Source organism: Haliotis rubra, unplaced genomic scaffold, assembly GCF_003918875.1.
Source record: "Haliotis rubra isolate DU_JTF1 unplaced genomic scaffold, ASM391887v1 Scf747, whole genome shotgun sequence".
In the NCBI taxonomy this organism is placed as follows: Eukaryota; Metazoa; Mollusca; class Gastropoda; order Lepetellida; family Haliotidae; genus Haliotis; species Haliotis rubra.
In genome coordinates this window covers 409,622-428,495 of record NW_025767465.1, presented here as the reverse complement: position 1 = coordinate 428,495, position 18,874 = coordinate 409,622, and the positions used below count along the sequence as shown (strand labels likewise).

Here is an 18,874-nt window from a genome sequence, read left to right as displayed (position 1 = left end):
AATGACCAAAAAACAGTCAGACTAAAATATCCCCAGAGATATGAAATTTAAGCCCAATGTTAAAGATTAAGGTTGATTAGTTACATACAAATACGATATTATTGTTTTGAAACTGGTAGCGATTATAATTACATTTCCTAAAATTGGTCGAAGCGCACGTACAATCTCCATAACAAGCCCGCAAGATCGTCAGAAATACACTCATTTGGACCCATGAGAGCAGTTATGTCAACAAACGCACTGTTTCCGTGGGGTTTTTCTAGTACAAAAGACACAATAGAGTTGGTACTTCATGGGTTTACTGCCATGCTCTTTGGCGACCGGAAAACGTGGACAGGCGCTCGCGCATGCGTGATGCATCGAGCGTAATGCACTAACATAGTGATGCACTAAAGTGATATTTCTACTATCGCAACACGCAGGTGCGTGCATTTGAATCTCACCGCCACTGCATGATTCTTATTAAAACTTCATAATAGGCAGCAAAATCCTTTTAGCTACGTTCTTTGTACTTTTGTACGATATATATTTTTCATGATTTTTTAAACAATGACATAATGCCATAAACGATTTAAGTATTAGGGATTATTTTTATCAAAGCACCGCGCTCATTTACGTGCGTTCTGATTGGTTTGTCGTATTTTTGCACATAAAGAGTGGGGGACGAATCTTCTTGGAGGTTACGGAAAGGGGCGAGTGGTGACGAATAGGGATTCTGTACATGCTGTCGCACAACATGGCAGTCTTGTCGCCTTGTGGTCACCCTTGGTCTGCCAGTACGGGGGCGATCATTTGTGGTGTTAGTGGCCCGTTGGCAGCCTGTAATGGTCAAACGTTGACCTGGCGTGATTGGCATACGGCTCACAATTCAAGTCATGGTTCCTCTGAAAGATATTTACAGACAATAAATTTATATATACAATAATTTGCCGTGATTTTGCTTTAATATTGCAAATACGGCGGAAGTCATACCATCTCCGAGATCACAATCAAATCACATTAGGATATTTACAGGCAATAAGTTTATATACAATATCTAATCGTTGTGAGTTTACAGTTTCTAATATTCCAAATACGATGTTTTGTTGTTTCTATATAAGACAATCAAATCACACTAGGATATTTACATGGCATAAATACATTATATACAATAATTCGCCGTGATTTTGCTATACTAACATTGCAAATACGGCTTAACTCATACTCACAATCCAATCATATTAGGATATTTACAGACAATAAATTTATATACAATAATTCACCGTGATTTTGCTTTAATATTGCAAATACGGCGTATGTCATATTCTCACAATCAAATCACATTAGGATATTTATAGGCAATAAGTTTATATACAATAAATCGCTGCGATTTTGCTTTAATATTGCAAATACGGCGTTACTCATACTCTAACAATCCAATCATATTAGGGATATTTACAGACAATAAGTTTATATACAATAATTTGCTGTGATTTTGCTCTAATATTGCAAATACGGCGTAAGTCATACTCTCACAAAAGTTATTTACAGTGGACTGAAGCACACAAATGGGGAAACTGCCTGAAGGGATGATATGCCAGTACATACAGCCGTTCACTCTTCAATGTGAGCGGCTGTGTGATACTGGCGGAAACAGCGGGCACAGAGGCCAACGGTGCAGTCAGGACACCAAGTCCTGACCTTCACTGCAGAGCCAGCCATCTGTGGTCCTCTGTCGCTTTCTACAGAGGACACACTGTTTCCTCTTCCTTCCAGGCAGCACTTCGATGAAGTGGCGTCCGGTCAGTTGTCGGGAAGGAGGCTGGGTCCTTGGTCTGCCAGTCCTCCTAGTCACCTGCGTGTTCCCGACGAGTGAGTGAAGAAGGGACTTTATGGCTCTGTGTCCAGCACAGGCAGCCAGGGGCCACGAACCATTGGTTTGGACCCTCTTCCCATCTCTATCTGAAAGTTGTGATAATCTTTTGCATCAGTGGGGTACAAAAAAATGTAATAAATACCAGTGTTCACAATTAAATATTAAAGGAAAGATTTATTTTCATTTAGAGAGTGTTTTCATACAAGTAACACAGGAAAACATATTAATGGGCATATCATATGAAACATGCTCATACAAAGCATTTCCCAGATTATTCACAAAGTATTTCTTAATGGGGCAGGTAATACACCCTTTATATAAAGCGACACCATTTTGATTTTTCAGATTACATATCCTAATATCATTGGGAAAATTATTATCATTCTTTACTCACCTTAGTCATTCCTCGTTTGAAAAATAATGTCACTCTACTGAATACTTATTTCTGCAGCATTTATTTTTCAGTGCTTCATATAGTGAGAATTAAAGCTCAACAAGTGATGACTGATTCTTATTGTTAAATAGGAGATAATGCAATTCTTTGTGTACTGTATTACCTCCCTTAGATACACAAATTATATTGGCAGATTATCTGAAAGATGTATCATGATGCTACTGTATGGTACCAGTGTGGTTTCTAATGATTTTTCTAATGTGATGTTGTGATGGTCATACTGGAGAATTAGCTCAGCAAAGAGTCTGAATTCACCAGAAGCAAATATTTGAAATATTTACAAAACTTAAATAAGGGTATAACCACATAGTTGTTAAAACCCTCTGGGCTGTGGTCGACAGCTATTCTGTGTTAGGTAGTTTATACCCCACTATGTAAAAGTACTAAAATTGCAAATGAGTCATAATTCATATATTCCCGCCATGTACATAGTCATTGACAATAGTCATACACGATACTCTGTTTAGTCTATCGGACTTGAAAATGACAGATAATTTTACTTACCGCTCATTTCTTCTGATTGGGAGTCAGACTCTGAGTCGAAATCGAGAGAATCAACGGATATGTCCGACTCAAAGTCCGACTCCCCCAAATCGTAATCATCACCCTCTCCTACTGCCGACATGATCACTGATGATATGTTGTCGTCTGTCATATGGGGCTATTTTTATACTCATGAATATTCATACTCTTGAATATTCATACCCTTGCGGGAGGCAACCGTTTGATATATTTCCGTGAGCATTCCTTGCACTGATTTCTCAATCAAAAACAAGGATGAACTATTGTAGCGCCATTAGTATCTTTAATTACATTTCATTTATCTACGTATCAACGTTAGCGATTGAAACGTAGAACTTTATTGTTTTGACTCGGGCAGCGGTAACCTCTGTGACGCGGCATGTCAAAGGTCGCGTGCCACGGTATTTTGTTCCAGAACAATCGCAAATTAAGCGCGCCCACCTCGCCAATATGGAAGCGGTGCGCGGTGGAAATCACAGAGTGTCGATAGAAACAGCTACACATATATTCTTGAAAATTAAAAATAGGACTCTTAGGAGATAAACATCATGTGTTGGCCAATTTCCGGGTGTTGTTGAGTATTTGAAGCATGGGAATTCATTTGGAACCGGGGCGAAGTGAAAAACGATGCATTGCATAAAAACATTGAGGAGAAAAATTACGCACATTACACCATCGGTATACAAGGTATTATTAGTTGGTTCCAGAAGCCTATGCTTACATTGAACTGTAGAAATTTGATCCTTTTCCAACTTTTAAGCAATAATTTCTATCAGATTTTAACTGTGAATTACAATGTTTTTTGCATCAGATGGTGCAATATGCTCCAAATCCAAAAATATTCCAATGGCGTCAAGTTTGATCGTTAGTGAAGACAAGGTGATTTTGACTACCTCCATATACAATTTATATTTATGTTTGATATGACTTACAAAACTAACACACACTTGTTGGAAATTTACTATACTTTCAAATGTTGCATTGTTTTGGACTTGGGAATGCTTGTCTTTTTTGATACATTTAATGATTTCAATTCTTTTACTATGTTGTTACAAAAGGGCATATAAGTGCCTCTTTGCACAGCAACTGCGATTTGTGTATGGTTCATATATGTCCAAATGGCATCCATGTTTGAGGATAGTTAAGGCACACTGGCAGTTATTCTTTTAATTTCATTCTTCTAGTTGGGATACATAAAATAGAAATTGATACAACATATGTACAACGTTCATACATGTTACCATAACTATATTTTTTATCAACATTGGGGTTTATGGGAGTTCACATCTCCTAATGGTTAAAGCGTTGGCATCGTCACTGCATCAAATAATTGAAGACCACGGGTTCGAATCCCCACATGGTGATCACAATGTGTGTAATTACCCATTTCTGGTGTCCCCGCCGTGATGTTGCTGGAATATTGCTAAAAGCGGCGTAAAACCAAACTCAGTCCAGTCAGTGTTACCATAAAACCGTTTTATCTCATGACTTAGACGCTATGTTGGCCAGACCCTCTCTAGCAACATATTGCTTGCAACATACTGGTGTGTGTCACATGTATCCATTTTTATCCAAAACAGATGGTTTCTGTCAGCTGAGTTTGATAAATTTGAAACAGTCATAGTAACTCAATTATTAAGATAAGGTTGCTTAAGGAAAACTGTGCTTTCTTTATTCTGGTTTTTGTAGCGACTTCTCAAATTTGAGTAAAAACTCTTTTCAGAGCCTTTGTTTCGAGACCTGATCTTACAGAACTAATGCACCTTTACCAACGTACTGTGCGTGCACACCTCTGTTATTAGCTGAAAACTGTAAAAATTGCCGGGAGTGCTTAACCTTTTTCCAGGTGTATATGTTTCAGTCAACGTGTAACATCAGGCAATTTGTAAACTGACTGATGTATCACATTGACTGTAACATATAGAAACCCGCTTCCCGCTTCGTCAATAATTCAGGTAGATTTATATGGATTATTCCAAACGCACGGAGAATACCACATTTAACTAACTATCATATACATATATATGTGTGTGAATGTATCCATATATACAGCTGCTGAATCTAATTGTACTTTTTAATTATGAACATACGAGACGCAACATTAATTATAAGCAATAAAGCATAATAGCTGGTTCAACATCGTAAATTTGACATGAGAATGCAAGCATTTACATGGATGTTTTTCTACTTGCAGTTGTAGGAGACAACGATGGAGGTGGGATACAGTATAAACAGCGGCCACAGGAACACTCTTCACTGGGAAGACTACCTTGTATTTGGCTGTACCCTACTCATCCCAGCATGTGTCGGGCTCTACCATGCTCTCAAAGACAGGAAGAAAAACAGCCCATCGGACTTTCTGGTGGGAAACCGTCAGATGGGCACCGTTCCTGTTGCTCTCTCTGTGACGGTGACGTTTCTATCGGCGTTGACGTTGCTTGGGATGCCGGCCGAAGTCTACATCCATGACACAATGTTCTGGTTGCTTGCTCTAGGCATGATCTTAGCTGTTGCAGGAGCGGCGCATCTGTTTATACCCATTCTGTACAGACTCGGAGTCACAAGTGTTTATGAGGTAGGAAAGATCATATACATGTAAAGAAGTTGATGGTTGGATGTGGTGGGTTTGGAGTGTTGTCATTAAACAAAGTACACAATTCTGTTTTTCAAGTAAAAAACAATTCCATCATTTAGGGACTGGTGATTTAATTTTGCGGGGAAAGATGCTTGTAAAATATTACATATATTGCGGGTGGAGGGTCTGGGGGTCACCAAGACATGAAATGACCTTATTCTGAATATCAGTCCCTGCATGATTCTTGCTTTTCTAAAAGAAAAAGATACTCTTAATAAATAGTAGGGGAACCTGAACTTTCAATTTGGATAGGAAGTTTAAGCGTTAACTAACTTTTCAAAGGCACACATCTTATGAACGCACCACCATTTCTCTATATCATCCAAAACTGTTCCACAGGAGATATTGCTTGTGTGAGATCAAACGATATCTCCTAGGAACTTGATGACGTCACAATGCTTTGACATCGCTGCACTGCAAGTCTAATGGCAGTACTGTGTTCAGAGATGAACATTTTTCATTGAAAACTAAAGAAGAGTGATGTTTTTATGAAAAAATAGAATCTCACCCTCGTGTCTTCTGATATCAAATATATCAAAACTCGTTGATAAAAGTAGAAATATATGGATTCTATCGGTGTAGTGGGTTGGATATGGATTCTTACGGTGTAGTGGGGTGGGTATGGATTCTTATGGTGCAGTGGGGTTGATATGGATTCTTATGGTGCAGTGGGGTTGATATGGATTCTTATGGTGCAGTGGGGTTGATATGGATTCTTATGGTGCAGTGGGGTGGATATGGATTCTTATGGTGCAGTGGGGTGATATGGATATGGATGGGGTTGATCTCTTATGGTGCAGTGGGGTGGATATGGATTCTTATGGTGCAGTGGGGTGGATATGGATTCTTATGGTGCAGTGGGGTGGATATGGATTCTTATGGTGGGATGTGGTGGTAAATGGATGCAGCTATCAATTCTTTCACACATTTTACTTTATGCTTTTTATGCCTTTCTTGGAAAAATGTCATGTCCAATTTATTTATGTACCTAGTTTTCTAGTTCCTGAACCCTTGATATATTTGCGGTAATAGTTAAACTGAAGTCCAATATTTTGTTTTCGATGTTATTTAAGAATATCTGCCAGTGTGTTTCCTACAATAATGTTATATAACTGCAAACGTTGGTGAAACCATTCGAAGTCTGTCGTAACGTATATAGATATTAAGTGTACTCTATTATTTTGTAGGCACCCGTGAAGAGCCACCTCTTCGTGGTGGGTGCTGGGTACCGCTTAGAGCTCTTCAACCCCCCGTGTGGACCCGGGGCTATATTTGGTCCACCAACCTGTTTGCCGTGGGTTGCGCCCCTGTGTCGATGGAGGACGGTAGTCTGGTGGTTGAGGGCACTGGTTCCAGCAATAGCGTTCCTTTGCCCAACACACCACTTCGCCCCTAGACGGGTGGTAGAACTGGCCCTGTGCATAGTATATATTTTTTGCACATTTTACTTACTTTTGGGGCTTTGGTTTTTGATCATCAATGTTCAAATTATTATGATATGAAATTGCCTAGAGTCCTATGCCAGAAGGTTATGGCTCATGGGCCATTCTGGTGATGTTGACCTCTGAATGATGTATGTCTCCAATTTCATGTCTAGGGCCGAACCAGTCTGACATTAAATTGGTGGATAAATGCAGCTATTCATGTCACATTCTCTGGAGTATAACACCCTTGTATCCCTGGTGTCAGCATCTTGGATAACCGATGCATCTTGACACCGTCCTTGTTGACACTCCGTGGTGGGTGGGGAGCAGGGGTGCCGAATATTTTTCCTTTTATCATGACTCACCAACAAGCTGGTTCCTCTCGAAATGAGAAAAAGAGAAGTCTGGATGAACTTGATCATACAACTGACGTTAATTCTTCCAATGTTGAATCCTGGGCTCGGTTTTAAGTGATTGAGGCTTCAGACCTTTTACCAATTAAACTGATTCCATTTGCTGTGTCGAAGGCTATCCATGGGATATGTGGTGAAGTTAAAAATGTCACCCGTCTCCGTAGTGGTTCACTTATAGTGGAGTGTGCACGGAGACAACAATCTCTAAATCTTATGTCTGTCAAAACATTTGCCAATATAGAGGTTGTTGTGTCCGTGCATAGAACGCTTAATTCCTGCCGTGGGATCATACGTGACAGGGCACGTTGTCTATATGACATGACCGAAGAGGAAATAGCTACAGAGCTTGAAGACCAAGCTGTTACAGCAGTTAAACGTTTCACCAGAATGAAGGATGGCATCATAACTAAAACAAACACTTATCTCCTGACATTTGCCACATCAACTTTGCCACAGTCAATCAAAGCAGGTTATTTTAACATCGGAGTGGATGTGTATGTCCCCAATCCACTCCGGTGTTACAAATGCCAACAGTTTGGTCATGGTTCCAACTCATGCCGTAATTCTGCAGTGTGTTATCGCTGTGGGATCACCATGACGGCACAGACTGTGAGAATAATCCCAGGTGTGTTAACTGTAACGGGCCTCACCCTGCTTCATCTAGGTCATGCCCCGTCTACCAAAGGGAATAAAAGATCATGAAGATAAAGTGTGAATAAAATATTTCCTATCTTGAAGCTAAAAAACTAAATATCTTGTATTTTGCTGCGGTTACCCGCTCTGTGGCAATGTCCTCAGCTGTCCTCGGGTCAAGTCAGAAAAACCTGTCTTTTCATCAAGACAACCTACTTCTCCACAAAAAAAACTACTGGCCCAGTAACTATGTCGACGTCTGGGTCACAGACGGAAATTCAACCTCAGACTTTGCAAACGACAGCTTTGCCAGGAGACACTTCACAGCCAATCACCGAGCCATCAAAAAGAAAGAGTGGAAAAAAATGAAACAGAAATCTAACACCTTTTCAGTCTTCACCTTCAGAGGTTCCTCAACAAAATTCTTTTGGACCCCTAGATATGGAGTTCACTCTGTTTCCGCAGGACAGGCATTCACGTGAACGATCGCCAATTGAGCCGCCACCATGACTCAATTGGCCAATATAATTCAGTGGAATTGCAGTGGACTGCATAGAAACTTTAATGAAATACAATTACTCATTCAAGATCTTCAACCGTCAGTATTATGTCTTCAAGAGACATACCTTAAAAATACTGATACCTTTAACTTAAGAGGGTTTACTGATTATCATTCCTTCTCCCCTCCAGGCGATTAAGCTACTGGAGGCGTCTCTATTTTGGTACACCATAGTGTCATTCACAGCCCTGTGACTTTAAATACGGATCTTCAAACTGTTGCTGTTCGTCTAACTCTGCACATTGCTCTGACATTGTGCAGCTTGTATATACCTCCCTCCTCAAATATTCAACAATCAGATCTTCAAAATCTGTATGATCAACTTCCGAAACCATGTCTCATCATGGGCGATTTTAACGGACACAACCCGCTTTGGGGAAGTGCCCATACTATTAACAAAGGTAAAATCCTTGAGGAATTCATTTCTGATAATAATTTATGTATTTTAAATGACGATTCAGCCACTTATTTGCATCCAGCTACGGGAGCATATTCTTCCCTGGATCTGTCACTTGCCGATTCAAACTTATATAATGAATTTGAATGGATGGTTCATGATGACCTATGTGGGAGTGATCATTTCCCCACCATTATCAAAACAATTAACCCTGGTGATGATCCACCTTCATCAAGAAGGAACTTCGCCAGGGCTGATTGGCCATTATATGAGGCCATGTGTGTTGAACACTGAAAAAAATGACGTATTTGCGAACAGCGAAGATCCTATACAACTGTTTTCCGATATACTCAATGACATTGCTGACCAAGCAATACCCAAATCCTCTGCAATTCCACATATTCGTAAAACATGGTTTAGTAATGAATGTAAACAGGCCAGAAAGAGTAGGAAGAAAGCTGAAAAATATTTGCCGGCATCCTACTGTCCATAAGTTAGATCAAGTTAAAATTTTAAATGTCAAGGCTCGACAAGCATTTAAACAGAATAAGCGTCAGTCTTGGAGGAACTGTTTCCAAAATACATTCCCGTACACCGATTTCAAAGGTGTAGAACATGGTTCAAAGGATAAAAAGCAAAGGCTCGAAATCTACTGTTCACCATCTTAAAGACGGTGAAAATTTATTAACTGATAAAGCTGACATTGCGAATAAACTTGGTGAAACCCTCGCCAAGCATTCTTCTTCGTCAAATTATGTTCCCGAGTTTCGAAAATATCAGAAACAAGAGGAGAAGAAAAGAATTAATTTTAAATCGGATAATGGCGAAGATTATAACGAATTATTTTCGCTACATGAGCTCCATACTGCCCTTGAGCAAGCTCATGATACAGCTACAGGAGCTGATAATATACACTATCAGCTCTTGAAGCATTTGCCTGAGTCATCTCTGGAAATCCTTTTGGAAATATTTGATCATACATGTATATGGACTTCAGGGAATTTTCCACCTTCGTGGCATAATGCCATGGTAGTCCCAATTCCAAAACATGGCCGGGATCATTACTGATCCATCTAATTAAAAGACCAATCACTTTAATGAGTTATGTCTGCAAAACCATGGAACGTATGTTTAATAATAGATTAACATGGTATCTTGAAACCAAAAACCTTATAACAAATACTCAAGGTGGTTTCAGGAAAAATTGTAGTACCATTGATCATTTGGTACGTTTAGAACCCTTTGTTAAAAATGCTATAGGAAATAAACAACATGCTGTGTCAATTTTCTTTGATCTTGTGAAAGCTTATGACACGACCTGGAAACATGGCATTTTGAAGGATTTACATGATTTTGGTTTGAGAGGCCGTTTGCCTCTTTTTATATCACAGTATTTAAAAGACAGGCACTTTCAAGTCCGAGTGGGTTCAACCCTGTCTGATCATTACAAGCAGGATCAGGGTGCCCCACAAGGCAGTATTTTGTCTGTCACACTGTTTAGCATCAAGATCAATAGTTTATCAAAGGTTTTAAATGATTTAATTAATGGATCATTATTTGTGGATGATTTCAATATTTCTTGTCGTGGTAAAAATATGCATACTATTGAACGGCAACTGCAGTTATGTTTAAACAAAATAAATAAATGGTGTCTTGAAAACGGTTTTAAATTTTCTAAATCCTAAACTAATTGTATACATTTTTTGTAGAAAATATAAGCCTCATAAGGACCAAGACTTATCTTTAAATGGCACTCCCATTAAAATTGTAAAGGAGGCCAAATTCTTGGGCCTTATTTTCGATTCCCATTTAATATTCCTGTCACATATTAAACCCCTTAAAGCTAGATGCCTGAAGGCACTCGATTTGTTAAAGGTTGTCTCCAATTCAAAGTGGGAAGGGGATCAAACTACCCTCCTTCACTTCATTGGTGCGATCTAAACTTGATTATGGCTCCCTCGTATACGGTGGAGCCTGCAAAAGCAACCTAAAACTGCTTAATTCTGTCCACCACCAAGGCCTAAGGTTTTGTCTTGAGTATTTTAGAACTTCTCCTGTATAAAATTATCCTTACAGTATATAACAAAACTCTATTCTAACGAGTCTAATCCTGCGTTTAACTGTGTTTTCAATCGTCTTTATGAGGATTTGTACAACAAAAAACCTTCGCTTGTTCCGCCTCTTGGGCACAGAATTAAGCCATTCATTTCTGCTGCCGGCATTCAGCTGGAAAATATAGCTCCTTCCCGTCTTCTTTCTTCTCCTCCTTGGCAACTGGTGAGGCCTGAAGTTGACCTATCGCTGACAAAGTTTAAGAAATCTGAAACTAATGAATAACAATAGAAACAAGAATATAATCACCCAAAAACTAGATATTATACATATAAATCCTTATTCACAGATGGGTCCAAGGATTGTGGTGTGGTGGCATGTGCCACTGTCATTGGATCCAGAACAATATCTTCTCGATTACCAAATAACAGCTCTATTTTCACAGCAGAAGCTAACGCCATCTTAACAGCTCTTAAATATGTTCATAAATTATTGAATTGTACAATGAACTTGCTACTGGCCAATGCGACATCGTCTTTGTTGGTTATCCAGCCACGTTGGCATTTCTGGGAATACAATGGCCGATCTTGCTGCCAAGGCAGCACTCAACAAATCTGGGACACCGCTTCTTATTCCATCCTCTGATTACAAAGCTAGCATTAGAAATTGCATCCGTGATCTGATGCATAAGAAGTGGGACACCCAAGTAGGTATAAATAAATTACATGCTATAAAACCCTATATCGGTTACACCTACTTGGGTTGTCAGTCCAGATTTGAAGAGGTCATCATGCGACGATGTCGTATTGGCCACACAAGATATACTCATGCCTACCTATTGAAAGGTGGGGATCCTCCGTTTTGCATCCCTTGTGATGAAAGAATCACGGTCAAGCATGTCTTGCTTGACTGTGTTGAATATTCCATCACAAGGGATAACTATTTTAAATCACAAACTATGAAGGATATTTTTAATAGTATCAGTTCTAATTTAATTTTTGCATTTTTAAAAGCATTAGATTTGTTAAATGATTTCTAAATGAATCAATATTTTATGATTGGAAGTTTGAATTAGTAACTAAGATTGTTAGTGGCTGTATCCTCGAGGGGGGGTTAAAGTACTGTAAAATTATTATCCTCCTGAGAGGGTACATAAGTCCCAAAACATTCAAGGTAAATTTAAACCTTCTTTTTTTTAATCGTAGAATATGTGTAATTTTAATGTATGGCTAGATGTATCTTAATTGCTGACAGCTGAAGGGGTAATGTAAATCCAGCTAGGGCCCATGCAGGAAGCAAATGTACTGTAAGTCCCCATGGTCCCTAGTATGGTGATCTACCTTCAGTTGTTGGCAATCTATAGCCGGTTTTTATATTGTATTGTCATTTATAGGTAAAATAGTTTAGATTTAATTACTAGTCTTAAATATATTCCTGTGATAATCTAGTTGTTTTACTGTCCTTCGTCGACAAGTGTATTATAATGTAATTGCGTTAATTGTTAATTTATAACTTTTTTAAGTCACAATATGGCTGAAATATTGCAGATGTGACTATAAATTTTAACTCACTCACTATTATTTTGTAACAGTACTTTGAACTGAGATTTGGGAAGCGAGTACGGATATTGGCGTCTCTTAACTGGATTCTACAAGTGGTAAGTTGTGACATATCTGTGCCATAAAATTTATGTTATGAAGTGGTAATTCATCTTGCAAATGTTTAATAGAGAGCAACATAATTGATTGTACAATTAGGACCATATCATGAAGATGTGTTTAAGAATCTGCTATCAGGTGTTCGCAAAAAGATGAGCGTATCCTTCCTACAGGTGGCACCCATCACAAACACTTTCAAAGGCAGGTCAATTGTTCACCTGAAATATGGAAACGTGTGGTGCAAGCCAAACTAAGGAATTGCTTCGGATATAATGTTTGCCACGAATGCTTCAGATTCGGAACTTTTAACGTTTTACTGAAGTATTAAATGTTGTCGCCTTGATCAAGTCATGTGACACTCTTTGAAATTTTGGCCGATAAAGTATTCTCAATTGTACATAAAAATGTGCGAAATGAAAACTCCAAAGCTAGGAACTGCTAGAACATAAACGGACTGTTCACTATGGGAAAGTTGATATGAAGTTAACGCGTCTTCTGGAGAGTGTTTTGTCTCTCACTTTGTGTCTTTATGCATGGATCTTACAATGACGGAGATGAGGCGGACTCACTGGTATCCAAAAACTTTCCAGCTGAAGATGGTAAATCAATGAAAATTCATTGTGATCATTGACTGACCTTAAGATAAACGTCTTGGATGAATTACCTTCTTTGACTTTGCCTATCGCAAATTCCGAGACATAAAGGCTCCGTTGAAAGGGAGCATAATTAATGGCAAAGGTATGCCAGCGTCCTACCAAAACCCAGGTCTGGTCACATGATAGAAAACAACATGCCCTCGGTGAAGTGTGGTATAACAACTCAATGTACAGTATAATTTTCGGTTGTGGCTACCATTTACGTTGATCAAGGTGTGGCAGCGGTTTAATTAACATCCGCTCGTCACGCTGAAGACCCGGGTTCGATTCCCCACGTGGTTACGATGTGTGAAGCCCATTCCTGATGTCCCCCAACGTGATATTGCTCGAATATTGCTGCGGCGTAAAACCATACTCGTTCACTCACTAACAATTGTGTGGATCAATGTTCCGGATGTCATTCAATGTATGCTATGTCCAGACTCGACTGTATACACACCCCTATCATAGAGCTGAAATACTGCTGACTGAAGTGTTAAACAAGAAGCAAACAAAATCTATACTGTCCTAGGCTTCTGAATACAAAAGTTACATATCTGAAACCCATCATCACAATGATAATGTATGTAAGTTTCATGATTTATTCATTATATTCACAGCTGCTCTACATGGCTTTCGTACTGTATGCCCCCTCACTGGCGCTCTATTCAGGTGAGTTCATGATGTCAACAGTCAGTTAGGAGATATAAATTTGAAATAACATAACAAAAACCCTGCAGCGCATATATCTCATTTTTTGTAAAAAATAATTATTGCCAAGTGTCATCACACGAAAAAGGTAATTCGTCAAAATGTGTGCATCTGTTGAATAGACCCAGACAATAAAGCTGGAAGACGTTTTAAAAGTCCCTTGTCATGTGCCTTACAACACGCAACACGTGACAAATAAGCAAACACGTCATGCGACTCTCTAATAGAGAGTTTACGGCTGAAACAAGAAAGTATAAACAAAAATAAACAAAAATAAAACACAACAAAGACATGTTCATTCACCAAAATGTCAGTTCTCAGTAGCGCATGTGATCCATGTGGCGTGATCACAGCCTGGTGCTATCGTCTTAAGTACCAAGTAAGCATGTGGGTGGCTGCCAAAGGAAGACTGCTTTTCTATTCAGCATATTGTCGAGATCTTACTTTACCTCGAGATCTTCGAGAAATCGATCTGCTACTTGTTCCACACGTCTTCGATAGATTATGAGTTCTGGTCAACGAGCTAACCTGCTACTTCTGTAGGTAATTAAAGTCGAGCGTTATCGTCAATGCGGATGCACAAGCGAACGGTTTCACGACTCATCAAGAATGTCATCCCTGTGCACACTTGTCACCTTTGATTCCTCCAGTCCCTAATTATGCCATCCCAGTCATGACTGAGCCCCGTTCACAGCAGTCATTTTAGGCAACATTTGAACGTAAGGTCTTTCCCCCTTGCCAGTGCCACACAACTATCCGTAAAGTCAAGCAGTATTACAATTCTTCAGTTATAAGTATTGGAATCTAGTCTTGGTCTGCCCAATTAATGTCATAGTCTATCCAAGACTAACATAATTGTCTGTGATGTCGGGTCTGTGGGAAGCCATTACATGGTTAGGTGAAACAATTACGCACTGATTGAAAACATTAAAGCTGAGTACATAGGCGCATTCAACCCTTAGAAAACAATGTTTTGCTCTCTCACGATGGTGTGCAACGATTCCTTTTATTACCTTGTGCATTTCATGCCTATGACTTCATTCTGCGGTATGATGTGTACCCGGGTATTTGAATATTTATTAGAAATATCATTAAAACCTGGTCCTTAGCAAACGACCTATAGTATATTGTAATATGGACCCGAGTGCTTTAACAAGGCTTCCGTGAAATCTGCCAATACCCTTTCATTGTGTCAAACCGATTCTGTCGATGCAGTAATTGATTCTTGGTATTGGGTAAGAGTCTGTTTTAGTAACAGCGTTCACACGTTTCATGTCGGTACAGGATCTATAACGTCGCTCTCAATATGAACTCATATCTACTTTGACTTGGCTCAAGATGATTGGATTCATCCGATAGGGATGTAGGCACATCATCAACTACATCTATATCATGAAACAGTAACTCTGTACTGCCAGGTGCATCGGGAAGGAATTGCAAAGGACCTAGTTAAACAAGCTAGCTATTTGTCTCAATTCTATAGCTTAGGGCCAGCATAGTCAGCAATGCCACCACACTTTGCAAAGTTACATTTGTCATAAGTATCAGAATCTGATACAATATCTAATATCAATGGGGCGGTGGGGTAGCCTAGTGGTTAAAGCGTTGGCTCGTCACGCCGAAGACCCGGGTTCGAATCCCCACAAGGGTACAATGTGTGAAGCCCATTTCTGGTGTTCCCCGCCGTGATGTTGCTGGAATATTGCTAAAAGCGGAGTAAAACCAAACTCAGTCAGTCAGTCTAATATCAATATAATTGATTAGGCGGTACATTGTCATTCCTTTCATGACACATTCTAATCATATTGACATGACAGAGTTATGTCCTTTTCTGATGGCCTGGTGTTAGCACAACATAGTAAGTATCACTGACTTTCTTATCAATAACACATGGCTCATGGTACCTAGCAGTAATATTTGGCCAGGGATTGACAAAAACACGTACACTTATCGCCATGATTGGAATTTCTTACTTGAGGCGTCTTGTCATAATGTAGTTTCTTGTAAATGGATTCTTAAAAATTATCAGGATTGTCAGACTTTTTAGTACTCTCCCTTAAAAGTAAACAGGTCAAGAGAACGATCCATGAAAGTGCCAGTCAAATAGAATCTGGAATCAGAAGAAAGCTGCCTTTCACGACTTCCATTGAAGGTCATTTTTAATATATGTTGGCCATTTCCAACCATGCCTGTTTTTCAGCAGACGTTATGCGTGCAGTGGTTATATTGCTTGAATACTTATGTGACGGGTGTGAGGATATGACAAGTATGCCACTGTAACGTCAGAAACAGCATGGTGAAGGGATATTACAGGGCAATCTTGTCATGTAGGTATCCTTTATACCCCAGAGAAACAGCTCGGGCACATACAGAGATACGTCATGTCCAGTGTAAAACATCTCCATGTCAAGGCTTGAATAGTTAAACAAGGATTATACGTCGGTCATTAGGTTCTTATGTCTTTCTAAGGGTGGGGTCAAGCGAAGGAGAGGTCCTGCGTGAAATGTTTGCCGTTTGGCAGGAACATTGCCAGGTAAAATATATTTTTATGCAAATTGTGTAAGAGGCGGGTGCTGATACTTCTTTTAGTGAACACCTAGTGTCAACACCGATTTGATCTCTGCGTATTATTTCCACCACTACGCTTTCACGTCCCAATGGAACCTGTTTCGGTAGATATTCGATATTGGTTTTTCTGTGGCGTTCAGGTTTTACGTCTATAAAATTAGTCATTATTGTTTTCACCTTTGATGTTAATTGTTGGTTTACAACTCTGGTTTATTGCGTTTGTATTTCTCACTGTGTTTTGTAAATTCGTACTCCAGAGAATGTTTTATTTCACGTGTTTCAGTGACTGGGTTTAACCTCTGGCTGTCCATCTCAACCGTAGGGGTCATCGTGACCATCTACACTGCCCTGGTATGTATATGGGTACAATACGTCGTTGTGTTTGTACATATACATGTATTTATGACAAGACGTACTGAACGTGGTCAAGGTAATTTTCATTGGGACCATTCATTTCAATGGGTTTGAAAAACCCAACTTCACGTCGTGAAATGGTCAAAGCTTCACGGTCTCTGATGCACGTTTCTCTCATTCGCGAGCCAATGAAGAAAACTACTTAGTTCGATAATAAGCTGCGTGGAGTTCACATGATATAGGATGCAGTGTAGTATGTGTTGCACGAGACATCTTGTCTATGTAATCTGACCTCTAATTGCTTTTACCATTTGTTGTTTTCTCACGCAAGAACTGGGTCTCGGCATAATATATTGGTTTAAAAAAAGCAGATACATCGCTGACCAACATAGCCACTTGCTTGACCGAACATAGTGTATGTACGACAAACATATGCCGTTATTGAAAAAGGCTCATGAATCGAAAACGATTTCACATGAAATAAGTGTCTTATTCATACTGGACTCACTGAAATAAGCTTGGAACCATGCTTTGTCGAATCCCCTGCTGCCAATTGAAATAATGTATTCTTACAAATTGAAAATATATCAAATCCTGCCTTCCCCATAGAATATTGGATGATGTACTTAATTTGTGGTAAATATGCACATTGGCTCACACCTTGTGGCAAACATCTCACTATTTGATAGTGTTTCAAAACCACATGCTCATAATCTACTGGTAATCGTACAATGGACTATGTTTGAGCAGATACTTCTTGTGAATATGGTCAGCGTTTTGTGGCTTGTATTTCTAGGGCGGCATGAAGACCGTGATATGGACTGACTGTCTACAGACAGTCATCATCATTGTTGGACTGGTATCTCTGCTAGTTCAGGGATCCAAGGCTGTTGGGGGATTTTCGAATGCATGGAAAATTGCTGGCGACAGAGGTCGCCTACGGTTCTTAGAGTGAGTAGACTCCTGTTGTAGAGCCCACGAAGATATGACGAGTACCGTGGTGCGGCCTCTTGAATAGACAAAGACCTCGACAAGGAGTGTAATATGTTGAAAACGACTCTCTTTGTTTTCCAAATGCGGAAATATCGTTTCAATACATGTGCATTCGTGTATACTGTATACATGCTGGAATTCAATGAGTCGTTGAATATGCCCAGTATCGTTATATAGATATATTCTGAAAATGCCTCTACGTACACCAAACAATTCACATTAAACAGCGCTGGTAAAATCGCAGTACCAGTGAAATGACAAAACTAGAATTCCACTTACCCATGGATGGTGCACAATTCAGGTTAAAAGAATAATGCAATGCCAGGCGCTATATACACTCGTCTTGATAAAAGCAGAATGGAATTTAGCGGAAAGCATAATATATCGTAATAATTTCTGTTAGGGGTTACTTGATGAGACGTGACGTGTACAATAAAGAGTACGTTCTGACCACAACAGAATATTATTAATCTTTAATTGTTATCACTGATGAAGAAATACAATTAAAAAGATTCTTCTTACAACCCCAGTTTTGACCCCAACCCAGGAGCGCGTCACTCGGTGTGGTCTGTTGTTGTTGGTGGGGGGATCATGTGGATGTCCCAGCTAGGTGTCAATCAAAGTCAGGTTCAAAGACTACTGGCCTGTCCCACCCTCAGGAAGGCGAAAACGTGAGTATCACAATCAATATGTTCCTGTAAACATAGATAATATTATACAAGAACAAACAAACGGTTAATACTCCTGTCTCGTAGGAAGGAGTAGTGCCAGTGTGCCATGTGTTAACTGCTGCTTGTATTATCGCATCGGTGACTGTGTCCATTATTACTGCTCATACTATCAACCACATGGCTGCCTGGACCGTAAGCAGGTCACGGTGACATAAAGTGTATAGCTTCAGACAATCCCAACGTCTATTAACTTATCAGTTTTTGACGCCATAGGGAGCCCTATCTGGACTTAATGACCCCTATTCTTGGGTACGTCATAACAGATGGAGTGGTCAGACAC

General features: G+C 39.5%; 1 protein-coding gene across 1 annotated transcript; it reads left to right on the top strand.

The window, feature by feature from the left end:
* The first annotated feature begins 13,147 nt into the window (after positions 1-13,147).
* Positions 13,148-17,825, top strand: LOC124260005 (sodium-dependent multivitamin transporter-like). Its single transcript, XM_046694233.1, has 4 exons — positions 13,148-13,201; positions 13,858-13,909; positions 16,800-16,867; positions 17,667-17,825. The coding sequence occupies exons 1-4, from the start codon at positions 13,148-13,150 to the stop codon at positions 17,823-17,825; spliced, it is 333 nt and encodes a 110-aa protein (XP_046550189.1).
* Positions 17,826-18,874: the final 1,049 nt, after the last annotated feature.